General features: G+C 40.2%; 1 protein-coding gene across 1 annotated transcript; it reads right to left on the reverse strand.

Annotated features, from left to right (window-relative positions):
• Nucleotides 1–4,277: 4,277 nt before the first annotated feature.
• Nucleotides 4,278–27,853, reverse strand: LOC125994995 (histone-lysine N-methyltransferase PRDM9-like). The gene is made up of 3 exons (XM_049764548.1): nt 27,724–27,853; nt 6,697–7,175; nt 4,278–4,352 (listed from the first exon to the last, which is right to left on the reverse strand). Exons 1-3 carry the CDS (start codon nt 27,842–27,844, stop codon nt 4,278–4,280), a joined length of 675 nt encoding a protein of 224 aa, XP_049620505.1. The 5' UTR covers nt 27,845–27,853.
• Between the last annotated feature and the right edge of the window lie 101 nt (nt 27,854–27,954).

Consider the following 27,954-nt stretch of genomic DNA (forward strand, 5'->3'; position numbering starts at 1 on the left):
TAAGGAGATCTTAAACGTAATTAAAGATATTGCAGTACCTTTATGGGAAAAAAATTGATATGACCAGCACAGGTGCAGGAACCATTTTAAGAATCACCCAAGGTCCCCATGAGCAATATGTTGAATTTGTAGCTAAGCTTAAAGATGCTTTAAAAACACAAATCAAAGATAAGCAGGTTAGAAAATTTCTAGAAAGATGTTTGGCTTATCATAATGCAAATTCGGCCTGCAAATTGATATTGGCCCCTTTGCAGGACAACGCTGACTTAAATGATTTTTTTATATGCCTGCAGAAATGTTTATGATATGCCCCATTCATCAGCAAACCTGGATCCGGTGCAAACCTTTGCAATCACTAAGGGAACAAAGCCCTTCTACCCCCAGGGACAAAGTGCTGCCCGAAAGCCAGGTTTCTGTCCAAAATGCAAGAGAGGTCGCCACTGGGCAAAAGATTGCAGATCCGGAAATCTCCCTAATAATAACACAGGGACAGGTTTTAACACTACACCCAGGAGACAATTCTTCTGTTACCATTGTGGAAAACAGGGCCATATCAAAAGAAATTGCCATCTTTTTTTTAAAACAAGCTCCTCAAGGATCCACATTTCCGATGCAGGGAAACACCTACAGGGCCCATCCCCAGGCCCGTTCAAATCAGGGGCAAAGTCCTCAAACCATAATTCTTCCCAGCCCAGCCCAAGAAGATTTCTCACAATTAGCAAATTAATTCATGCGACAGCGGGGAGCTCTGGGCTTGACATAACTTGCCCAGAGGACATTACAATTTACCCAGGAGCATGCCCTTATATGTTAAAAACTGGCATTGTGGGCCCGCCACCCCCCCCCCCCATATAATGGGTTTGATTCTGGGTAGAAGTTCCCTCAAACGTAAAGTGTATATCAACCACAGGTGTCATTGACTCAGATTCAAAGGGAGAAATTATTGTAGTTATTACCGTACTGGTTACTTGGACATTCAAAAAGGGAGAGGCAATTGCCCAGATAGTAATAGTACCTTATGTCAAATTTCGGACTTCAGATAAGACACGAATTGGAGGTTTCAGAAGCACAGATACAGGGGCCGCCCACAACCCACTCGTCGTTCTGGTTACTAAATTTAAAGATGAAAACCCAATGATTAAACTTCACTTACAAGGGCAACCCTTTACCGGTATGATAGACACAGGGGCTCAAATTACCATAATTTCTTATAAAGAATGGCCAGAAAATTGGCCTCTACAAGAAATTCCATACTTGCTAGAAGGAGTGGGAGACTGAAGTTCCTGTCTGTTAAGTAAAAGGACTATGGTAGTTCAGGGCCCAGAAAATCAAAAGGCTATAATTAGACCTCATGTGGGCTCATTCTCACCATCCCTGTGGGGCTGTGACCTACACAAACTGTGGAAGGCAGAATTCCACATCCCATTAGCTCCAGAAGAGTCTGGAACTTCTCCTGAAATAAAAACTCAGAATTTTTGGTAGGGGCCACTGCCAGAAAAAAAAAAAACATTTTTTATAAAAATAAAATGGATATCTGATGAACCAATTTGGATAGGTCAGTGGCCCCTTAAAATTGATAGATTAAAGGTGCTAACCAAATTAGTGGAAGAACAGCTAAAATTAGGACATATTGAGCCTTCATTTTCTCAATGGAATTCGCCTATATTTACCATACAAAAGAAGTCTGGTAAATGGAAACTGTTGATGGGTCTGAGAGCTGTAAACATATCTATGGTACCTATGGGAAAATTGCAAACAGCTTTACCATCACTTGAAGTTATCCCAAAGGAATGGCCACTAATTATAATTGATTTGAAAGACTGCTTCTATCATATTCCTATTCACCCAGATGATAAACACCGTTTTGCATTCTCAGTTTCTTCTATCAATAATACCCATCCCTGCCAGCGGTTTCAATGTACTGTCCTCCACCAGGGTATGCTGAATTTCCCAACAATGTGTCAATTTTTTGTAGATAGGATTTTGAGCTCTGCTCCTGAAAGATTTCCCCAAGCCATGATCTTTCATTATACTGATGATGTCCTTATCACAATGAACAATGAAACAGATCTACAGGAAGTATATTCTTATGTTATTGACTGTTTGCAAACAGCAGGACTAAAAATAGCTTTAGAAAAGATACAGACTATGCCACCATATAAATATTTGGGTTTTATTTTGCACCAAATATCAATATGTCCACAAAAAATTTCCATTAAAAAAGAAAACCTCAAAACACTTAATGATTTTCAGAGACTTTTAGGTGACGTGAATTGGCTCTGGCCTGCGGTAGAAATCCCAAATGCAGAACTGTTTAATTTGTTCAAAACTTTGGAGGGTGATCCTGCCTTAGACAGCTTGAGAAATTTAACTACAGTGGCCAAAAATGAATTGGACATCTTCTTGAACAGATTGCAACAATCATTTCTCTCAAGATTCATCCCAGGAGAGAAGGTTTCTTTGTTAATCTTCCCTACAAAAGAAACCCCTACAGGGGCATTGATGCAACAGGCAGGTCCTCTGGAATGGGTGTATTTACATAACAAACAGCCTCAGTCTATGATATTTTATTTGGAATTAATTTCAGAACTCATTATCAAAGCAAGACTCAGATCTATATCTGTATTAGAATTTGACCCTGATATATTAGTATTGCCAATACCAAAAAAGGAAATTGAGTCAATATTGCCTCTTAATGAATCTCTACAAAAGGCCCTTTCAGATTTCACAGGAGAAATTTCCTCTCATTATCCACCAGGAAAGACATGGGACTTTTTGAAAAAGACTCAGTTTGGTTTTTTTTTTTGTTTTTGTTTTTGTTTTTGGGCCACACCCAGCGATGCTCAGGGGTTACTCCTGGCTGTCTGCTCAGAAATAGCTCCTGGCAGGCACAGGGGACCATATGGGACACCGGGATTCGAACCAACCACCTTTGGTCCTGGATCGGCTGCTTGCACGGCAAACACCGCTGTGCTATCTCTCCGGGCCCAGACTCAGTTTGTTATTTCTTCGATCATTCGGGACTCTCCTATCCTCAATGCAAAGGTTTTTTGCATCAATGGGTCTAGTGGGGGAAGGGGAGGAATAACCAGAGAAAACATGAAAATAACTATAGATACCGAGTATAAGTCCGCACAGAAAATTGAATTAGCAATGTTAATTTACCTATTAGAAAATGTATCTGAAGCCATGAATGTCGTTTCTGATTCTTTGTATGTGGTAAATTTATGTCCAGTGATAGCCACAGCCTCTCTCAATGCTCATAGCCAATTATACAGAATTTACTAAAAAAAATTACAACAGCTTCTTCAAAAATGAACTGAACCCATCTTCATCATTCATATTAGAGCCCACTCAGGTCTTCCAGGGCCAATGGCTCAAGGAAATAAAACTGCGGACTTGTTGGCAATGCCTATATTCAAATCACCTGCAGAGGAACATACAGCACTACACACGAATGCCCACTGCTTACATGTAAATTACCAGATTCCCTGGAGGCAAGCTAGAGAAATTATAGAAAGGTGCGACATATGTGCTCCATTAGCAAAAAAGAATCACATAGCAGGAGCAAACCCAAGAGGCTTATAACTAATGAACTGTGGCAAATGGATGTAACTCAAACAGATTTATTTCCAAAGAAACCTTATCTTCTTGTGGTGGTGGACACTTATTCTCGATTTATTTGGGCAATCCCTATGTCTTCCCAAAAGTCTAAGGTGGTTTGCAGTTTTCTTTTACAATGTTTTTCAGTTATGGGTGTTCTGTATTCCATTAAAACTGATAATGGGTCTGCCTATATCAGCAAAACTTTTGAATTCTTTTGTAAAGAATGGCAGATAAAACATCTGGAAGGAAACCCCCACAATTGCCAAGGACAGGCCATTGTGGAAAGGGCCCACAGGAAGCTAAAAACTCAATTACAAAAGAATAGAAAAAGAGGTTTAGCACCTACTGAGCTGTTATCTTTGACTTTTCTCATACTAAATTATCTAAACTTACCCCAAGGGGAAAGTTACACTGCAGGGGAAAGACATTTTAAAGAAGATATTCAGAGACAAGAAACATCACAAACACCAGTTTGGATCAAAGAGGATGAAAAATGGATCACTAGATATCTTTTTCTGAGAGGAAGGGGGTATGCATATGTTGGTACAAATATCAACCCCCCCCCAAGAAATTTTGGGTCCCTTACGCCTCATCAGAAATCGAATTAGCATGAATGACTAGGATCAAGTTGCTGGATCTACAAGCTTGCCCCCACATCAAATACAAAATGCTCAAAACACTGACAACTGTAACACTGCTGAGGCCTCCGGGAAAGTAAACAAGGAATTAACTTTCACACCCAATACCTTGAATGAGACGGACAAGAGTAAGAAACCCTTACATTCCAGAATGCAAATAGAGAAACAGAAACCTGCATTTACTGGATTACGAAATTTAGATAACTCATGCTATATGAACTCAATATTACAATGCTTGTATAATATTTCAGACTTAACTCAGTATTTTTATCAAGATCATTAAAAAAAAAGACATTAACAAAGAAAATCCAAGTGGACATAAAGAAAAAGTAGCAGAACAATTTGGTCACCTCATCAAAATCATGGGAAATGGATGTCACAGGAATGTCAGTTCTGAACATTTCAAAGCAACAATTGGTTTAATGACCAATTTGCTGGACACAACCAACAGGATCCTCACGAATTATTGATGTTTCTTCTAGAGGGACTACATCAGGATTTCCTTACTGAAAATTCAATGGCAGATAAAACTATACACCTGATAGACAATGAAAAACATGAACAATCTAGATCTAAACACCAAAAGGCTCACAAATCTCATATATGACCTCTTTCAAGGACAGTTAAAATCTATGCTACAGTGTCTCACATGTCACCAAAAGTCTGAGGTATATGAGACATTTGTTCAGTTGTCCCTGGCAGTTTCAGACTCTTCTGGAGCTAATGGGATGTGGAATTCTGCCTTCCACAGTTTGTGTAGGTCACAGCCCCACAGGGATGGTGAGAATGAGCCCACATGAGGTCTAATTATAGCCTTTTGATTTTCTGGGCCCTGAACTACCATAGTCCTTTTACTTAACAGACAGGAACTTTAGCCTCCCACTCCTTCTTGTGCTAGATTTTAGAGGAAATGCTTTCAGTTTATCTCCATTGAGTATATTTACCATGGGCTTCTGGTAAATAATCTTGACTATATTGAGAAAAGTTTCTTCCATTCCCATCTTGTTAAGATTTTCTATGATGAATGTTTATCAAATGCTTTCTCTGCATCTATTGATATGATCATATGGTGCTTAGTTTTTCTTTTGTTGCTAGGGTGTATTACGTTGATTGACTTGCATATGTTAAATAATCCTTGCATCTTTGGAATGAAATCTACTTGGTCATGGTATAGTATAGAATAAAGATAAAAATATATAGAATCCATGAGTTGGGTGATACTGCCCAGGCACTGTTGTTTCTAATCCCTCAGTCCAATGGTTCTGATGACACAGGGTAGTGGCAAAGAAATAATATACAGAAAATATATTCATTGGATTCAGCTCACTTTATTTTTCAGCGCCTTTCTCTGCCATGTTAACCTTTCTAGATTATGTAGGTTTGTTGGTTGTATTTGTTCTCTGTGGTTCCTATGATGTTATTGTTCATTAGCAACCTTTTCTTCAAACATAGGTCTTCTAAGGTGGTGTGTGATAAGATGTGAAATCTGGCAGAAGAATGGGCCACACTATCTGCAAACATATGACTTCTCCCATGTGTGACCTCTGGTGTCTGATGAGAGCTGACCTCACACTGAAGAAACTTTACCTGAAACATTGCCCACACTCTCCAAACATGGGACTTTTCCTCTGTGTGTCCTCTGGTGTCTGATGAGACTTGACTTCTGACTGAAGCCTCACTCACACTCCCTGCAAACATGGGGCTTCTCCCCTGTGTGTGTCCTCTGGTGCGTGATGAGCCGTGACCTCCGACTAAAGCCTTGTCCACACTCTCTGCAAACATGGGGTTTTTCCCCTGTATGTGTCCTATGGTGTATGATGAGAGCTGACCTCACACTAAAGCCTCGCCCACACTCTCTGCAAACATAGGGTTTCTCCCCTGTGTGTGTCCTCTGGTGTGTGATGAGACTTGACCCCTGACCAAAGCCTCGTCCACACTCTCTGCAAACATAGGGCTTCTCCCCTGTGTGTGTCCTCTGGTGTGTGATGAGACCTGACCTCCAACCAAAGCATTGTCCACACTCTCTACAAACATAGGGTTTCTCCCCTGTGTGTTTCCTCTGGTGTGTGATGAGACCTGACATCTAAGTGAAGCCTCGCCCACACTCTCTGCATATATGGGGTTTCTCCCCTGTGTGTGTCCTCTGGTGTTTGATAAGATCTGAACACTGACCAAAGCCTTGTCCACACTCTCTGCAAACATAGGGCTTCTCTCCTGTGTGTGTCCTCTGGTGTGTGATGAGACCTGACCTCACACTGAAGCCTTGCCCACACTCTCTGCAAACATGAGGTTTCTCCCCTGTGTGTGTCCTCTGGTGTGTGATGAGACCAGAACTCTGACCAAAGCCTTGTCCACACTCACTGCAAACATAAGGCTTCTCCCCTGTGTGTGTCCTCTGGTGTCTGATGAGACTTGACCTCTCACTGAAGCCTCGCCCACACTCCCTGCAAACATGGGGCTTCTCCACCGTGTGAGTCATTTGATGTGTGATGAGATCTAATCCATCACTGAAGCCTTGCTCTATCCCTGAAACTACTCCACCTGTGTCCTTTGGATTTTCTTTCAGGGCGGTGTTAATGTCTTCCTCCATTGGCATCTGTTTACTAGGGCTATCTATTTGACAGCTAAATAGTTTAGAAAAGGCGACTGAAATTCTTCTATGCCTCATCCTATTAGCCATATGTATGGAGGTCTTTTTGTGCTTTTGACTTTCAAGTATGTAATTCTTTGGTTTGTCATTATATGAATCAGAATGCTGCTGCCATTTGTTCTCATCACGTGGAAAGGAATTCTCTGACTGAGGGTGCTTTCTTGCAGATGCTCCCAGGAGGACCCAAGAGGGATGACTTCGTTTCATGTGACTAATGAGGAAGTTCTGACTGGAGAAGGCGAGAAAACAGAAGGTACAAGGATGGATTTCTGGCTTGAGTTCTGCTGAAAGAGAAAGATTTTGGTCAGAGTCGATGTTTATAAGGCTGTCTGAACCATAGCTCTCTCCTGCTAAAGTCTGTTCTCGTAGCTTTCCTTATCTTGTTGATAAAGTAAGATAAAATCTTCATGCTCCTAAATAGTATGGTGGGTTTTTTCTGTTTGGTTGAATTTTGTGGCCATACCTGGAGAAGCCTAGATCTTACTCCTGTCTCTCCTCTGGGAACCCTCCTGACAGGCATGGAGAACTGTATGGAATGCTGTACTATACCTCTGGCCCTTGAATTGTGTTGTCATTTCATTTACATTCACTAAATCTTGCAAAATTCTGAAAGTATGTATCCAGAAACTTTTCTTTGATTTAGTTTTTGTGCCAAACCTCAGAGTACTCTTACTCTGTGTTTTCATTCAGCAAGTAATCCGGCTGACTGGGGAAGACTAAATAGAATGCCAAGGATTGAACCTGGGTTGGTTCATGAAAGGCAAACACCCTGCCCACTGTGCAACTGCTTTGACCTCTAAACTGGAAATTTTGGACTTAACATGTTCAGTGACCTTATGGTACACAACATGCTTAAGTTCTATTACTCTGAGATGTGGTTTCTAAAGATATTTTACTCTCCTGAGATGTAGTGACACTTGATTTCATGAGCTCAAATCATCTTTAGTGACTTCCTTTAAAGGGAAAACTATTAATGTCATTAGGAAGCAACTAGAATGTAGTTGTATCAACAGAGATAGAATAGGGTTATGGTTAGGGATTATGAGTGAATAAATTTAATTTTAAACTTTGCCATCTAAAGTCATATTTAGGGGCTAGAGACACAGTACAAGGTCTACGGTGCATACTGAATATTAGTGAGTTTTACCCAACCTCTCTCCAAAAACCCAAAGTCATATTTAGGGGCAGAATCATAATTCAAGTGGCAAGGCCCTAGTTTTAATCTCTGAGCACTGTGTGGCCCTATGAACAGAACTGGATGTGACCTAGTAACCCCAACCACAATTAAAAATGAGTACAAATGCCAGGTCTGCACGCAGTGTAGATCCCCAGTGCTGGATCATACCCCACCAGTCACAACCACTTCATCTGGAATAGCCACTGAGAAACAGTAAGAACAACCAGTGTGGCATGGATGCAAGTAGAAAGGAACTCTCACTGCTGGTGAGAATGCTGTCTAGTCAAGCCTTTCTGGAAAATATTATGGATATGGCTCAAGAAAGTGGAAATTGAGCCTCATATAATGCAGTAGTACCACTCCTAGAGAGACCCTAAGAACACAAAAACACAATACAAAAATGTCCACCACACTACTATGTCCATCACAGCACTATTTATATTATACAGAATTGGGAAACAACCCAAGTGCCCAAGAGATTAGTGGCTAAAGAAACTGTGGTATATCTACATAATGTAATACTATGCAGCTATTAAAACAATGAAGTCATGAAATTGGCCATACAGGGATGGACATGGAGATTATTATCATATTATGAATCAGAGGATGAGGGATAACCAAAATAGCCAAAGTCATTTGTGGAATATAATTAAAATAAAAGATGGTATAGTAATAATATCTAGTGACAATAGACAGAGCTGCGAGGACAAGCCCATGATATAAATCTTGCCACAATAGCAGTGAGCACAGAGGAGTAACTGCACTTCTATCAAGACAATGATTGTGAGAGAAATAGAATGCCAGTCTTAGACAGAAGTGGGGTATTGTGGGGGAGGGACATTGGGGACACTGCTACCAGAAATGTTGCTATCAGTACAGGGCAGTGTATAATTTATAACTAAAACTCAACTATGAACAGTTCTGTAAACATGGTGCTTAAATAAAAATTTATTTTAAAAAAATTAGATCAGGGGCCGGCGAGGTGGCGCTAGAGGTAAGGTGTCTGCCTTGCAAGTGCTAGCCAAGAGAGGACCGTGGTTCGATCCCCCGGCGTCCCATATGGTCCCCCAAGCCAGGGGCAATTTCTGAGCGCTTAGCCAGGAGTAACCCCTGAGCATCAAATGGGTGTGGCCCGAAAAACCAAAAAAAAAAAAAAATTAGATCAATGAAACCTGGTTAAAGCGGCAACATAGGTGGAGCGAATACATCTTGTTTTCAGGTACTAAATAAGATGACATGAAAAGGCAAGACAGGTTGGGTGCACTATAGTGAAGAGCTTGGCAATATCTACATTAGCTTTGTGCTGGGTTTGCTCATAAATGGTTTAAAATACAGACAAAAATATATTTCTGAGTGGGCCAGAAGAAAGCACAGCAGGGGGGTGTTGGCCTCGAGGCTGACCCAAGTTCAATTCCCATTACCTCATAATGTTCCCCAAGCCCAGCAGAGGAAATTCCTGAAGCATAAGGCCAAAATTAACCCCAACTATTATCACTGAGTGAATCTCAAAATAAAAAGAAAGAAAATCACTTCCTTGGGGATATCAAAAACCCCATAATGATCTAAGAGCAAAGATCAGAGCAAAGGAAAAAGACAGAGAGGCCTGAGAAGGGCACCCAACACAGGGCTGTGCAACCATACTGAGAGCACAAACAGGGAGTGAAGGAATCTCAGGATCTGTTCTAAACACCCACAGATATGGAACCAAAAAGAGCAGAGGCAAGACAGCAGAGCAGCAGATTATGCTGGGACTCAGCATCAAGGGAATTAAAAGGAAGCAAGAGCGGTCTTGCACTGATGATCTGGTAGTCCCAAGGCCCAAGCCCAGGGCCCCCATCTCACATTGGCCTATGACAATCCACACCCAAACCATACCCTGAGCCCAGGAGGCTCTTCCCACACTCACCGGCAAACAGGCTTCGTGGTAGCCTCCCCAGGACTCCTCCTTCCAACCAGAAGATTAATGCAGGCTTTACCCCAAAAGCCTTTTACCCTTTTACCTTAATGCAAAAGGACAATCTTGGGTTAGAGAGAGCATGAGTCTGGCTCCCTAATGAAAACAGTCAAATCATGGAACAAATGAAGAACAGAATCACTGTTCTCCATATGCATGTTGGTTATCGCAAAGGTAAGATAGGTTAAAATAAATGAGTCTAATTGAGGGAGATGAATAACACTTACAGTTGGGATTTAGAGAGAAATCCTGGCAAATTTCCAAATCCCACCAAAACACCAAAACACCTGAGCCTTATAGATGAGGACCTAAAAATGAACACTTAATGTTTCAGCAGCAAAAATCAGGAGTCACTAGCTGGCAAACATAAGATATCTATAGATGAACAATTCAACCAACTCAAAGAACTCTTTCAGAAAATGACAGAATCCATACAAATAGAACTAAAGAAAATAAAAAAACATGTTAGCAAGCCACAATACTGATATACACGGCTGGAGAATTGTACAAAGTCGAATACAAAATGCAAGCCAGAATAAATAAAGAAGTAAAAAAAGAAAGGACAGACAAACTATTGGAAGAAAATGTAAGGTACTTATTAAACAAAGACAAAAGAAATGATCTCCGAATGATAGGAAAACCATTGGGAGAAAAAAGTGATAGAAGAAAAACCAGTGAGAGAGATAACAACATAGACATTTCGACTCTCTGGAAAGAGGCTGCTATACAAATCAGAGGCAAAAAAAGTGCCAACAAAATAGTCCCCAACAGAAAAACAGAAAAGGCATAAAGTAAACCAAATGGGAAAAAAAATACCAAAAACAAAGAGAGAGATGGACTCTTTAAAGCAGTAAAGTTGAAACAACTTTAAGTATAAAGAAAAAGAAACGTAAGAATCAAACCAGGGGCCAGAGAGATAGCACAGCAGTGAGGCATTTGCCTTGCATTCGGATCAACCAGGGAGGGACCCGGTTCGATTCCAGGCATCCCAGGTGGTCCCCCAGCCTGCCAGGGGAGATTTCTGAGTGCAGAGCCAGGAGTAGCCCCTGAGTACTTGTGGGTGTGGCCCAACCAATAAATAAATAATAAAGCTTATTTTTTTAAAAAAAGAATCAAACCAAATCTCCCATTTAAAACAACCCAGGCAAAAGGAGTGGAATGGCATTTTCAAAGTATTAATGAAAGAAACTTTCAACCTAGAGTCCACTACTAAGCAAACTCTCATTTTGTGGGAGGGTTACAAACATTTTCGGACAAAATAGAACTCCCAATATTCATGCTAACAACCGACTCTAAATGAACTACTTAAAGAACAATTACATAAACCAAATACACAATTGTAATGACAACAGCAACCCTACACAATATAATGACACAGGAGTCCTTTCTGTCAATAGTTTCCTTAAATGTCAATGGACTAAAATCTCCCAGCACAGAGTAGCAGCTCAGATCAGGAAATAAAACCCAGCTACCTGCTGCCTGGAGAAAGCACTTCAAAGTTCAGGACAGACAATGATTTAAATAAAAGAATAGAAAATAATTATACAAGCTACTGAAAAAAAAATAAAAGCTGGAACATCCATGCTTACATCAGACCAAATTGCATTTAACCTTACTAAAATACTTAGACAAAGATGGACACTACTTATTGACCAGGGGAACAATAGACCAAGAAGTACTAACCCTGATCAATATTATGCACCAAATGTAGACCAGCAAAATATGTAAGGATGTTTTACTCACAAACCTAGAGAAACATACGAACTGAAACATGATAGTAGTGGGAGATTTCAATGCCATTATCTCTGCTAGACTGATCCACTAGTCGAAACACTAGGAAAGACATAAGAGCCCTAAATGAGAAACTAAAAGAAGTAGGACTGATGGATTCATACAGGACCTTTTCTCCTCAGAAAACTGAATATACATTCTTGTCAAGTGCATATGGAACCTTCTCTAGGAGAGATATTTCAGGACACAAGTCCAACATACATAAACTCACAAATATAAAAATTATACCAAGCACCATATCATACCACAATGCCATAGAGATCAAGATTGATTGTAAAGGGGCCAGAGAGATAGCATTGAGATAGGGCATTTGCCTTGCATGTAGAAGGACGGTGGTTCGAATCCTGGCATCCCATCTGGTCCCTGAGCCTGCCAGAAGTGATTTCTGAGTATAGAGCCAGGAGTAACTCCTGAGTGCTGCAGAGTGTGACCCAAAAACCAAAAACAAAAAAAAAAAGTGATTTAAAAAGATATAGAGAAAATCTAACACGAGTAAACAACATGCAGCTTAAAAACAGCTGGATCAAAGAGAAAACCAAGGAAGAGATTCCTTGAGATAAATGATGATTAAAAAAAAAAAAGACTAAATCTATGGGACACAGTTAAAGCAGTAATTAAGGGGAACTCAGCAATACAGGCCTACTTGAGGAAAAAAAAAAAAGACAAAATCAACAACCTAAAGCAACACCTTAAATATCTGGACAACCAACAGCAAAGAAACCCAAACACAAGCAGAAGGAAAGAAACAATAAAACCAGAGCACAGAGGGGCCGGAGAGATAGCACAGCGGGGCGTTTGCCTTGCAAGCAGCTGATCCAGGATAAGGGTGGTTGGTTTGAATCCCGGTGTCCTATATGATCCTCTGTGCCTGCCAGGAGCTATTTCTGAGCAGATAGCCAGGAGTAACCCCTGAGCACCACTGGGTGTGGTCCAAAAAACAAAAACCAAAAATCAAAAAAAAATAAATAAATAAAACCAGAGCAGAAATCAACAATATAGGATCAATGAAAAACAATACAAAGAATTGATGAGACCAGGAGATGGGTTTTTTTAATAATAAATAATAAACAAGATAGACAAACTGCTGGCAAGACTCACAAGGTAAAAAAGGGAAATATTCAAATAAGTTGGATCAGAGATGAAAGGGGAGAGATTACAACAGAACCCCAGGAAATCCAAGACATCATAAGAGTTTATATGAACAACTGTATTCATTTAAGCTAGAGAACCTAGAGGAAATGGACAGATTTCGGAAAAATATCTTCCAATACTGAAAGAGAAAATAAAAAGCCTAAACAGGTCCATCACAAGGAAATTGAAACAGTAATTAAGAAACTCCCACCAGGACCAGGTGGGTTTATGGATGAAACAGGTGAATTTTATCAAACATTCAGAGATGAGTTACTACCATTGACTATCCAAATATCGAAAATATGGGCATCTTCCCAAATTCCTTCTATGAGGCTAATATCACACTCATTTTCAAAGCTGACAGATACTACCAAGAAAGAAAACTACAGACCAATCTCACTAATGAACATAGATGCAAAATTCCTTAACAAAATCTTAGCAAACCAAATCCAACAACACATCAAAAAGATTATAATCATTGGGGCCAGAGAGATAGCATGGAGGTAGGGTGTTTGCCTTGCATGCAGAAGGATGGTGGTTCAAAGCCCAGCATCCCATCTGGTCCCCCGAGCCTACCAGGAGCAAGGAGTAACCCCTGAGCACTGCCCCCCCCCCGCAAAAAAAAAAGATTATAATCATGACCAAGTGGATTTTATTTCAGGAATGTAAGGATGAATCAATATACATAAATCAACATCATATACTGTTGTGTATGTAAATATTTTGGGGGATTACTATGTTGCTCACCCTAATCTGTGCCCTACCCTAGGGTGTGACCTGGCATTCTGCCCCCACCCTAGGGTAGGACCTGATTCTGCTTTCACCATTGGTTGGTATCTGATCCCACCATTGGGTGGGACCTGACTCTGGAGGATAAGAGCAAGGGTCTGTGGAAGGCGAGGGCTTTTTGCTGGCTGGAACTGAATCTGAATCTTTGGACTTCAGTTTTGTCCATCCGAATAAAGCAAATATTTCCACGAGCCTGATTGTCTGCGAGCTGTTTACCCGCCGTTTCACCTCAGAACCGTGGGCTAGACAGGGTGGCAGACGCGTGCTCCGAGCTGGAAGAAAAGGGCCTCATTCTCCATCCCTCCATCAGTCAACCTCTTCAGGGGCTGACCTGCTACATAATGACGCCCGGACAGGGACCTGAACCCTGGACCCTCAGAACTGTAAGTGAAATATTTCATTGGAAATTTCCTATGCTGACCATCAAATGGTTTCTGTGGTTAGTCATGTGGATTTTACCACCCTTAGTCTTACGCATTGGTGCTCTAGTATACAAGTGGATCATTCCATTTTGTTTAAAACTAATTGGTTTTGATCTAAGGACAATCACTGCAGTTGGATGGTTGTGGTCTATATTTCAAATGAAAAGTGTAGTGTCTCTAGCCATCATAGTTTGTGGAATTTCTGTGTTGACTAACGTTATTATTATGAGCATAGTTATTTGCTGTTATTTCTATTTAGGAAATAGAAAGTGTAGAAATGGTGAGGCTAAAACCAGTATAGATAATAAGGAACTTTATCTGACGAAAACTCAGACCAAGGTGCAGGCTGACGAATCCAGCCCCACCATCAACAATATAGAAATTTTTGCTGGAAGAAAAACAACTCAGAATGTTAAGCCTGATTCTAGTGAATTGCTTGACAGTAGTGACTCAGATAATGATCTACCTCCAGTGCTAACTCCACGAAGTATGCCTCCTTCTAGTCACAAAATTGAATTGCAGAGCAGAGCAGATTCAAACGATGAACCACATGCTCGGTCTCAGAGCTCTATTCAGAGTAATTTTGCTAATCAGGCCTTATCCCCTATAGACGGGGTAAATGTTTCTAACTATGTACCCTATCAGATGGAAGAATTAGATCGGTTTAAAAGATCATGTAAAGAAAATGGGCCAAAATCGCCATACAGTGTGGAGTTATTAAGACTTTGGAGTCATAACTCATCTTGGACTTTGTATGATTTTAAAAGAATCGCTGAAATATGCCTGTCGTCTAAACAGCGAACTGAATGGGAAATGTACTATTCAGAAGGCGTAAAAGCTAAATTATATAGTCCGGATGGTATGAAAAAGCAAGTGGCAGGTGTTACTCTATCGTATGAATTATTAATGGCAGAAAATCAATTTGCAAATATTCAGACACAAGCAGCTTTACCTAAGGAAATCTTAAATTTAATCAGGGAGATTGCATTGTCAGCATGGGAAAAAATTGATTCTAACAGCATTGGTAGAGGAAACTTTTTAAAAATTACCCAAGGCCCTTATGAGTCATTTGCAGAGTTTGTAGGTAAGATTAAAGATGCTCTGAAGTTACAAGTCGAAGATGAGGAGATAAGAAACTTCCTAGTAAAATCTGTGGCCTATCATAATGCAAATTCAGCCTGTAGATTAGTATTGAATACATTAAATGAAAAGTCAGATCTGAATGATTACCTTTATGCCTGCCGGAATGTCTATGTGGAGCCCCAACCCCCACCCCTCTCAGACTCAGTACAAACCTTCCCAGTTACCAAGGGAACAATGTCTTACTCCCCTCGGGGACAGAACACTTTCCGGAAACCAGGTCTTTGCCCAAAATGCAAAAGGGGTCGCCACTGGGCGAAAGATTGCAGATCCAGAAACCTCATTAATAATAACCTAAGTAGAGGTTTCAACACAGTCCCCAGGAGGCAAATCGCCTGCTACCATTGTGGAAAACAGGGACATATTAAAAGAAATTGTCGTCTCCTTATAAATTCAGCTCCCCAAGAACACACATACAAGATGCAGGGAAACGCCTACAGGGCCTCCCCCCAGGCCCTTCCAAATCAGGGGCAAAGTTCACAGACAATAATCCTTCCAAGCCCAGCCCAAGAAAATTCATCACGATAAGGGAATTAATCCACTCTACTTCAGGGAGTGCCGGACTAGATATATTATGCCCAGAGGACATTACAATTTACCCAGGAGCATGCCCTTACATGTTAGAAACTGGCATTGTAGGCCCGCCACCCCCAGATACCATGGGTTTGATTCTTGGCAGAAGTTCCCTCAACATAAAGGGTATATCAGTAATCACTGGTGTCATTGACTCAGATTCCATGGGAGAAATCATTGTAGTTATTACTGTACCAGTTACATGGACCTTTAAAAAAGGAGAAGCGATTGCCCAGATAGTAATAGTGCCTTATGTCAAATTTGGGACTTCAGATAAGACTAGAATTGGAGGTTTTGGAAGCACAGATCCAGGTGCTGCTCAAAACCCAATCGTGGCTCTGGTTACTAAATGTAAAGATGAACACCCAATGATCAAACTTCACTTGGAAGGCAAACCCTTTGATGGAATGATAGATACGGGTGCTCAGGTTACCGTAATTTCTGATAAAGAATGGCCAGAAAATTGGCCTCTTCAGGAAATCCCGTATTCCCTAGAAGGAATAGGAGGCCTGAGTTCCTGTCTGTTGAGTACGAGGACTATACTATTTTACGGCCCAGAAAATCAAAAAGCAATAATCAGACCTCACGTGGGCCCATTTTCACCATCCCTGTGGGGCCGTGACCTACACAAACAGTGGAAAGCAGAATTCCACATCCCATTAGCTCCAGAAGAGCCCGAACCTTCTTTTGATTTAAAAACCCAAAATTTTTAGTGGGGGCCACTACCGTAAAAACACCAGCACCAATAAAAATAAAATGGAAATCTGATGAACCAATTTGGACAGGTCAGTGGCCCCTTAAAACTGATAAATTAAAGGTGCTGACAGAATTAGTGGAGGAACAGCTAAGTTTAGGACATATTGAACCATCTTTTTCTCAATGGAATTCACCTATATTCACTATAAAAAAGAAATCCGGTAAATGGAGACTTTTGATGGATCTTAGAGCTATAAATTTATCCATGATACCTATGGGCAAATTGCAGACTGGTTTACCATCACCTGTAGTTATTCCAAAGGAATGGCCACTAATTATAATTGATCTGAAAGACTGCTTCTACCATATTCCTATCCACCCAGATGATAAAAAACGTTTTGCATTCTCAGTTCCTTCTCTCAATAATACCCATCCCTGCAGACGTTTCCAATGGACTGTTCTCCCCCAAGGCATGCTGAATTCCCCAACCATGTGTCAGTTTTTTGTAGATAAGGTTTTGAGCCCTGCTCGTGAAAAATTTCCTCAAGCCATGATATTTCATTATACAGATGATATCTTGCTCACAATGAACAACGAAACAGATTTACAGGAATTATACTCTTATGTTACTGACTGTTTACAAACATCAGGACTGAAAATAGCTTTAGAAAAAATACAGATAATGCCACCGTATCAATATTTGGGTTTTATTTTGGACCGGATGTCTATACGTCCACAAAAATTTTCTATCAAAAAAGAAAACCTCAGAACGCTTAATGATTTTCAGAGACTTTTAGGTGACGTAAATTGGCTCCGCCCTGCACTAGGAATCCCAAATGCAGAGTTATCTAATCTGTTTAAAACGTTGGAGGGTGATCCTGCTTTAGATAGCCCGAGAAATTTAACAACAGCTGCAAAAAATGAATTGGACATCTTCTTGAGCAGATTACAAAAATCGTTTCTCTCAAGATTCATCCCAGGAGAAAAGGTATTACTGTTAATCTTCCCTACTATAGAAACCCCCACAGGGGCCTTGATGCAACAGTCAGGACCTTTGGAATGGGTGTATTTACATAACAAACAACCTCGCTCAGTTGTCCCCTACTTACAACTGATTTCAGAGATTATTATCAAGGCAAGACTCAGATCTATATCTTTACTAGGTTTTGATCCAGATATAATAGTTTTGCCAGTACCAAAAAAGGAAATTGAGTCAATATTGCCAATTAATGAATCTCTACAAAGGGCCCTCTCAGATTTCACAGGAGAAATATCCTCCCATTATCCAGCAGGAAAAATTTGGGACTTTTTAAAGAAAACTCAGTTTGTTATTTCTTCAATTGTTCGGGATTCCCCTATCCCCAATGCCAAGGTTTTTTACATTGATGGATCCCAAAATGGAAAAGGAGGAATAACTGGAGACAACATTAATATGACCATAGATACCAAATATAAATCTGCACAGAAAGTTGAATTAGCAACGTTAATTTACCTATTAGAAAATGTATCTGAAGCCATGAATATAGTTTCTGATTCTTTGTATGTGGTAAATTTATGTCATGTGATAGCCACTGCATCCCTTAATGCTAATAACCCGATCATACAGGACTTACTTAAACAATTACAGCAGCTTCTTCAAAAACGAACTGAGCCCATCTTCATCACACATATTAGAGCCCACTCAGGTCTTCCAGGACCTATGGCTCAAGGAAATAAAACTGCTGACTTGCTAGCAATGCCTATATTTAAATCACCTATAGAGGAACATTCAGCCCTACATACAAATGCTCGCCGTTTACATGTGAATTACCAAATTCCATGGAGGCAAGCTAGAGAAATCGTAGAAAACTGCAACATATGTGCACCGTTAACAAAAAAGACTCACATAGCAGGAGCAAACCCAAGAGGCTTACAGTCTAACGAACTTTGGCAAATGGATATAACTCAAACAGATTTATTTCCAAGGAAACCTTATCTTCATGTTGTTGTGGACACTTATTCTCGGTTTATGTGGGCAATTCCCATGTCTTCTCAAATATCTAAGGCTGCTTGTAGTTTTCTTTTACAATGTTTCTCTGTGATGGGTATTCCATATTCTATAAAAACTGATAATGGGCCAGCCTATGTTAGCAAAACTTTTGAATTTTTTTGTAAGGAATGGCAGATAAGACATCTCAGAGGAATTCCTTACAATTGTAGGGGACAGGCCATTGTAGAAAGGACTCACAGAACCTTAAAAACTCAATTGCAAAAAAATAGAAAAAGAGGTTTACCACCAACGGATTTGCTATCTTTGACTCTTATCACACTAAATTACTTTAACTTACCCCAAGGGGAAAGCTACACTGCAGCGGAAAGACATTTTAAAGAAGATATTCAGAGACAAGAAACAACCCATAAACCTATTTGGATCAAGGAGGATGAAAAATGGATAGCTGGCTATCTTCTCCTAAGAGGAAGGGGTTATGCCTATGTTTCTATAAATGATGACCCTCCCAAGAAATTTTGGGTTCCATTACGTCTTGTTAGAAATCGGGCTAGCACAAATGATCAGGTTCAGACTACAAACTCCCCTTCAGAGAAAAAACAGAATACTTCAGACACTAACAGCAGTAATATTACTAAGGTCTCTGGGGCAGGGAACGATTTAGCTGTCACACACCATACAATGAGTGAGACTGATGGTAGTGATAAACCCTTACACTCCGAGATGCAAAAGGAAAGACAGGAACCTGTCTTAACTGGGCTCCAAAATATAGGAAACTCTTGCTACATGAACTCAATATTGCAATGCTTGTATAATATTTCAGACTTAACTCAGTATTTTTATAAAGATCATTATAAAAAGGATATTAACAAGAAAAATCCGATGGGGCATGAAGGTAAATTAGCCAAAGAATTTGGTCGGCTCATCAAAACCATGGGAAATGGATTTCATAGATATATTAACCCTGAAAGCTTCAAAGTAACAATTGGTTTACTTAATGACCAGTTTGCTGGACACAATCAGCAGGATCCTCACGAACTACTGATGTTCCTAATAGAGGGATTACATCAGGACTTGCTTACTGTAAATCTAATGACAGACAAAACTACACATCTCATGGTAAATGAAAATTATGAACAATTTAGTCCAGAACACCAAAAGGCTCATAAATCTATTATTTATGATCTCTTTCAAGGACAATTCAAATCTATACTCCAGTGTCTCACTTGCCACCAAAAGTCTGAGGTTTATGAGACATTTGTTCATTTGTCTTTGGCTGTTACATCTACAGATAAATGTACATTACAGGAATGCCTCTCTGAATTTTTTAAGGAAGAAGAATTAAGAAATGACAACAAAGTTCTGTGCAACAGTTGCAAAAATAGAAGGGATTTTTCAAAGAAAACGTATTTATGGAAACTGCCACCAGTACTTATAATACACTTGAAACGTTTTGCTTTTGATGGCAAACAAATAAAAAAATTGCATACTTATGTAGATTTTCCTTTAGAAGACCTCAATTTAGAGGAATTCACTTCAGAGAATAAAAGCAAGATTAAGAAATACAACTTATCATCGGTGTCAAACCATTATGGTAAAGTTCACTATGGACACTGTACTTCATACTGTAAAATTGCTGCAAAACAACACTGGATAAATTTTGATGACAAGAAGATCAAAAAAGTCCCTAATACATTGGTGAAATCCACAGCAGCATACATCCTGTTTTATACTTCTTAGAGATCTACAATGAACACCAGATAATCATTTTACTTCCTTATCAGTTGCTACTAATGCTCTAGGATTCTTTCCACAGGCATGATCAATGAATATAGATTGAAAATCATGAATCCCCAATGTGTTTCCTTGTAGGATGGATTTATGTCTTAATTTCATTATTGCTCTAGGTCTCAGTTAATCATGAAATTTTACAAATTAATTTAGTCAAGGTTCACCTGAAAGAGAAATTTCTCATCATATTAATGTAGTTTTTCTTTCTAGGTATACTCATTTAACGACTTTCACTCTTTTTATTTTAACATCATCGCTTTATTTCCCTCAATTTAGGTTTTAAGACGCTTACATAATGATAATTTTAGGTGGACTTTCTTCACAGTGCTTCTTGCCTATGATTGATTATCATAAAGTTACTGTTATACAATAACTTTGTATATATACTGATATACACGTATAGTAGAGTTGTCCATGTTTGTATTATGCATGAAATTCTCTTTCAGATCTGCTAGGCAAAACCATAAAAAAAAAATTTTTTTTTGTAAATTTGAAATGATTTATCTAAACAATTGCCGGCTATTACATTTTAAGGAGCTTTTAGTTGATTCAGCTGAATTCTCTTTTCTTTTGCTCTATTTTGGATCCTTTCCAACAAATATTTTTTAGTATGAGTGAGTGTTATGGCCATATTTTTTGTGAAGTCTGTGTGTGTATGTCTTGTTTAGTGTCTGTCTGTTCTGCATATTTTGTATATAGTTTCCTTTTTCCTAATTTTATCTTCCCCAAATTAGTCTTCCTTATCCTTCCTTCTCTCTTCCTAGTCCTTAACATTTTAATTTTCAGGATTTCACATGTGCAACCCATCTCCTTCACCCACAACTACAAGCTTCCTGATCTCGGCGGGAAGAAGAAATCCATGACTGTTGGAGTTTTACACCATATATGCTGCAAACTTGTTGGAAATGAAGCCACCTGGGATTTGTGTCACAATGTAACACCAGAGAAAAGATCCATGGACAAGACCCACAGTCTCTGGATCCCAGTTAAACTGTGCTATCTGAATTTCTGGTTTTCCATCCACATACAAAATGCTATTGTTGACCGTTTCTACAATGGCTACCCCAAGATTGCACCGATCCCAAAGGAAATACAGAAGCCCAACCAACTTATGATGTAATGATGTAACGCTTGGGGATGCCCCAACACATGGATGACTGTACTGGCCTTCCTTCTTCATTCAGCTTGATGTTATCTCCTGTACAAGGCTTCAACCCGCTTTTCCAGACCCATCAAGTGTCTTCTGCCGGTCTTTTTGGAGTTCCAGACCCCTCATATTTACAGATTGGTATTGAACTCTGTAGAAATTACATCTGTTGTTTTTCCTATAACTGTAATCCTTTGAAGTTATATTTGGTACTACACTTCTTTTGACTATCGTAATTAATTGGACTATCGTAATTAATGTTTTTCTATTTTAGTTTTTAATATTAGGAATCGATGTTGTATTACATTAAGGTTTTGCTTTCTTGACTTTAGGTTTGTGAGTTAGATATTATTGTCTATAATTTCCCAAATGATATTTTTGTCTGTTCTCAGGTTTTTTTGCGTGGGCGCATCATAGGCAAAATACTAGGTTTATAGAAGGTTCCATCCATTTTGGATGGGCCCTCAAGTTGTTTATTTACACAGGGAGGGTCTCTGCCTTAAACATTTTGTTTTGGTTTGTGACTTAAGCTCCCATCTATAAATAGTCGACATCAATTTCAGACATCTTATGGACTTCAGACCGGATTAAGAACTTGGACTAAGTTCAGATACCTATTGATCATCATTGCAGTGGCTCCCCACTGTGCAGAGGGTGTATGTGCCACTTCTTCCGAAATAAAGGCCTAGTTCAATGCCCTCAAAGATGGGCTTTCTGGTCTACCTGAACTTGAATGAAAATGGAGCTGGAGAGATAGCATGGAGGTGAGGCATTGGCCTTTCATGCAGAAGGTCATTGGTTCAAATGCCGGTATCTGCCAGGAGCGATTTCTGAACGTGGAGTCAGGAGTAACTCCTGAGCACTGCCAGGTGTGACCCAAAAACGACCACCACCACCACCAACAACAACAACAAATAAAGAAAAGGTGCTTCTTCTTGCCTGCTACACAACCTTTCTGGTGTCTCTTCGAAAGATCTATGTACGTCTTAGATTGATCTTCTCAGGAGCTTGTAGTTGATTCCTTGATACATGTTTCTGGTTTTAGACACCCTGTGCTTAGGTTAGAAGTTTTTCTTTACATTTTCCTGTGATGCGCTTATGCAAACAGCCGCTCTTTTATTATTGACTAATTTTTCTTTTAATAATTGTAGACAATATTGTTTGTTTACTAAAAACAAAAGGGGGAATTGTTGTGTATGTAAATATTTTGGGGGATTACTATGTTGCTCACCCTAATCTGTGCCCTACCCTAGGGTGTGACCTGGCATTCTGCCCCCACCCTAGGGTAGGACCTGATTCTGCTTTCACCATTGGTTGGTATCTGATCCCACCATTGGGTGGGACCTGACTCTGGAGGATAAGAGCAAGGGTCTGTGGAAGGCGAGGGCTTTTTGCTGGCTGGAACTGAATCTGAGTCTTTGGACTTCAGTTTTGTCCATCCGAATAAAGCAAATATTTCCACGAGCCTGATTGTCTGCGAGCTGTTTACCCGCCGTTTCACCTCAGAACCGTGGGCTAGACAGGGTGGCAGACGCGTGCTCCGAGCTGGAAGAAAAGGGCCTCATTCTCCATCCCTCCATCAGTCAACCTCTTCAGGGGCTGACCCGCTACAATATACCACATCAGTAAAAGGAAGGATAAAAATCACATGATCATATCTATCATTGCAGAGAGAGCATTTGACAAAATCTAATACCCATTCATGAAGAAAACCCTCAACAAAATAGGTTTGGAAGGAACCTTCCTCAAGATAGCAATAGCTACCTATAATTATGCCTCAGTCAACGTTATTCTTAATGGCAAAAAAAAAAAAAAAAAAAAAGAAAAATTTTCCTCTAGGGTCAGGCACTAGGCAAGGATGTCCTCTGCCTCCACTCTTATTCATAATATTGGAGAAGGAAATCAAATAATCCAAATCGGAAAGGAGGAAGTGAAAATACATTTGCAGATGACAAGATGCTATACATGGAAGATCCTAAAGAGCCACACAAAAGCTCCTAGAAACAATAAACCAATACAGCAAAGTGACCACCTATAAAGTCAATACACAAAGACAGTTGCATTTCTTTATACAAATAATGACTCAGAGGAGAAAGAGATCAAAGAGTCTGTCCCATTTAAAATACTATCCAGTGAGGCTGGAGTGATAGCACAGTGGTAGAGCATTTGCCTTGCACATGAATGACTCTCAATGGACCAAGGTTTGATACCCAGCATCCTATATGGTCCCCCGAGTCTGCCAGGAGCGATTTCTGAGCATAGAGCCAGGAGTTACCCTGAGGACCTCAGGGTTTTTGGCTCAAAAACCAAAAACCAAAAACAAACAAACGGGCCAGGCGGTGGCGCTAAAGGTAAGGTGCCTGCGCTAGCCTTGGACGGACCGCGGTTCGATCCCCCGGTGTCCCATATGGTCCCCCAAGCCAGGAGCAACTTCTGAGCACATAGCCAGGAGTAACCCCTGAGCGTTACCGGGTGTGGCCCAAAAAAAAAAACCAAAAAAAAAAACAAAAAAAAAAACAAACAAACAAAAAGTCCAAAACTGTAACTATCAACCCAAAACAAAGGTGTTCCCCCATCTTCCTCTTTCCCATAAATCTGTTTTGATATGTACATCCCACCTGGATTACTCTCCACCTTCCCCTTCCTGGTGTACTGGAAGTTGGCTTAATAAAAGAAAGAAAAGTTCTGGCTTTTGGGTTAGGATTAGGGTTAGTGTTAAGAGTTAGGGCAGTGGTTCTCAAATAGTGGGGCACGGGGGGCGCATGTGACGTCGGCAAACACTGTCATAACAAGCTAAGCCCTGTGTTTATGTCTCTGTATGTCTCTGGAGCTGAGTTGCTGTGACCTGCTTCAAACCCCACTTTGAAAAGCTATGCATTGCAAAATGTGCTCATTGTAGCCATCAATCCAGATATCACCTCTGATTTAAAAAAAATCAGCTCAATTTATTTTATATATTTCTGTTTTGCAGGTTAAAGTTTTTTTATTAATAAAGATACTATTTACAGTCATGTGGGGGAGGGGCACAAAAATGTTTTCTTCTTCCTAGGGGGGCATGACAGAAAATAATTGAGAAGTAGTGGGTTAGGGTTAGAGCCCATGAGGGAGATCATGGCAAACTGACTCCATTACTCTCTCCTGACTAGCTTGGGTTTTTATTTCTTCACTGCTACCCTGCTTCTTCAGACCTGTCTGCATAGAGGTTAGGTATTTATGGTGCATGGGGTGATTTCACAACACTGGAGATTTTATTTCTACTGACCTCCAGAGACCCAGGACCTAGGGACCCGTAAAGACCACATGATGGTGCCTTGACCCTCTGGTGGACAATCACTATGACGGCCTCCTTGAATTGGACTGAATGTGCAGTGCCCATCACTGGAACATCGGTGAATATTACCCCTGTTCTGAATGTGTTAGAGACCCTTTCAGGCAGATGCAGGCAGTGACTGGAAGAGAGCTGAAGACTCTGAGTAGCATCCCAGAGACTGAGACCCTATCACTTTTCTTCTACCAAAGTGACCTTGGCCCACTCAACATATCAAGGTCATTGATGGTGTAGAAGCCAAATAGTAAATTCCATTTGAGGGAAACATTAATAATAGAGAGATGAGAGGGTCCACCCCAGATTCCAGCTCAGGAACCTCAGCAGCCTACTACAGAAGAAGATGGAGGATCCAAGCCCAGCAGAAGACCATATTGAGGAGAAACTGTTTTCAGAACCTCTGAGACTTTCTTATAGGTTAATCTATTGATCCTATTTGTATCAGTCATTATATTACTGATTAAGCTGTGGGTTAAACCTGTATAAATTCTAAAAGCTTGTTTTGTTCTAGGCCCCCTGCAAACAGAAAAATTTGCACTCAATTTTAGTGGTTTAATATCAGTTTGCATAGTTCCAAAGAAATGCAAACTGTTAGATTTTTAAAAGTTCTGTTATCCTAGTGAATATTTCCTAATTGTTGTGATGTTTGTGTATATTATTTAGCAACTTATTGACCAATTATGTCTGCAAAAATGTTCTAATGTCTTTGTTCACAGAAGTCTATGGAAAGGAACTTCAATCCTGTACTCTTATTACAGTGCTCATTATAAGAATGTATTTTAGCAGACTTATTTTTAAACTATATATATCTGCAGAAATGTTTTGTAATTTTGTTTAAGAGATGTATATGAAAAGAAACTCAAACGTTCTAGACTCATATTACAGTGCTCAGTGTAAGTATGTTTAAGAATCTTCAAATTAAGTGTATATGCAGGAAGGTTCCAATGTTTATATTCAGAGAAGTCTATGAAATAAAATTTTGTGATATGCATAAGACAAAACAATGGAAAAAGTGGATTGTTTTGAGAATGTTTGCACGATCTGACCTTTGATGCTTTTATAGCCAACTTTTAATGTGCCTATTGCAAAATACCCATTTTTATAACTTCTGATCTAGGGTTCCTGCCTCTGGCGGGGCAAAGTAGAACAAAACTTATGGCATTTCCTATTTTTGTTGTGTTCTAAACAGAAAGGGTGGAATTGTAACATGACACCCAGCTATTAACCCCAAACAAAGGCATTCCCCCACCTTCCTCTTTCCCTTAAATCTCTCTTTTGATATATAAAGCCCTGCTGGATTACTCTCGACCATCCCTCTCTTGGTGTATAGGGAACTGGCTTAATAAAAGGAAATGGAGTTCTGGCTTTTGGCTCTGGCAGAGACCAAGAGGGAGAAGCCATTACTTTCGCCTGACTAGCTTGGGCTATTTCTTTGCCACTACTCTGCTTAAGACCTCTCTGACAGGAGTTAGAAATATATGCAAGGGGTGATCTCGTGGATTTTATTTTACAATCACTTATCATTAGGGAATTCCAATTCATGACAATAATGAGATATCATCTTACACCAGTGAGGATAGCACATGTTAAAAAATACTGGGAACAATCTCTGCTGATGGGAATGTGGTCAGAAGACAATCTCCTCAACCCCTGGTGGGAATGCTGCCAGATACAACCCCTATGAAAAACCATATGGAGGGTTCTCACTACCCTCAATCTTGAGCTGTCATAAGACCAGGCAAACCCTCTTTTGGGTATGTACCCCCCAGGCAGAAAAACATTCATCCTAAATGTATGTCTTAAAAACAAGAGGCTGGACTGATAGTATGAAAGTTAGGGCATGTGACATGATCAAAGTTGACAATGATTCGATCCCAGGAACCATAGAGCTTCCACCAAACCCCACCAGAAAAGATTTCTGGGTGCCTATCTGGGCATAAGCCACTGGACTACCTGTATAGTCTAAATATAAAAACAAACAAAAAAAAGTCAAATTGTCCGTGCCAAGAGAAAGGCCACAATGTATTGGGTAACATGCTCTGCATGCAGGAACATCGAATTTGATACCAGTCCAAAATAATGTCCCATAAGCACTAGGACACCCCAGGATCTGCTACCGAGTGGAACTTTTGATATCACAAAAAGAAATTAACTCACATGAATTTTGCAGTCTCGTTAGGATTGAAACAATAGTAGAGAGGAGAGCACGTGACCATAATAAACAGGACAACGCAGAGATGATCACTAGCAACTAAGATGATGCCAGGAGTGATCCTTGAATCGGAGTCCAAAGGCTAAGATCACATGGTTCATGAAATCACATCAGTTTTGGCCAAATCACTTCTAGGTCTCTGCTCAAAGAGGACACTGTCAGGCTTAGGGGAGCATACACAGAGTCAGGGATCAAATCAAGTTTGGCTCAGATATGGCAAGCCTGTGAAACAATGCATATCGCTAGTCACTGAAAAGATATTTACAAATATATTACAAATATAAAATATAAAATATAAAATTGGGTTTATCTGAGAAATAAAGTCAGAAGCTGATGGTCACAACAGTAGGGAAGCGGGGCTGGAGATAGCACAGTCATAGGGTGTTTGCCTTGCACAAAACCGACCAGAGACAGACCCATGTTTGATTTCTGGCATCCCATATGGTCCCTGAGCTTGCCAGTAGTGATTTCTGAGTGCAGAGCCAGGAATAACTCCTTAGCACTGCAGGGTGTGGCCCAAAAATAAAATAAATAAAAACTTTATAAATGAAAAAAGAACAGCATGGAAGGACTTGACCTTGGGCTCAGCAGAATCATGTCCCCTGTTGAGCCCTTATATCTGCAGATCCTGGCACCTCCCTGTCACCCCAGGTTGTAGCCCACAGCAGCAGCCCAGGGCCAGGGCAGTTCTCACCTACTGCCTGCAGGTGCTCATAGGTCTCCAGCATCACCTCTCTGTAGAGCTTCCTCTGAGAGAAGTCTAGGTACAGCCACTCCTCCAGGGAGAAGCTCACAGCCACATCAGGGAAGGTCATCAAGCCCTAAGCACACAAAAGACGGGCTCAGGGCCAAGGCTCATCTGGGGCCCTGGGGGTGAGATAGGATCCTTTAGGGTCCTAGAGGGACTCAGGGCCTCTCAATCTGT

The sequence above is a fragment of the Suncus etruscus genome, chromosome 17, assembly GCF_024139225.1.
Source record: "Suncus etruscus isolate mSunEtr1 chromosome 17, mSunEtr1.pri.cur, whole genome shotgun sequence".
Taxonomy (NCBI): domain Eukaryota; kingdom Metazoa; phylum Chordata; class Mammalia; order Eulipotyphla; family Soricidae; genus Suncus; species Suncus etruscus.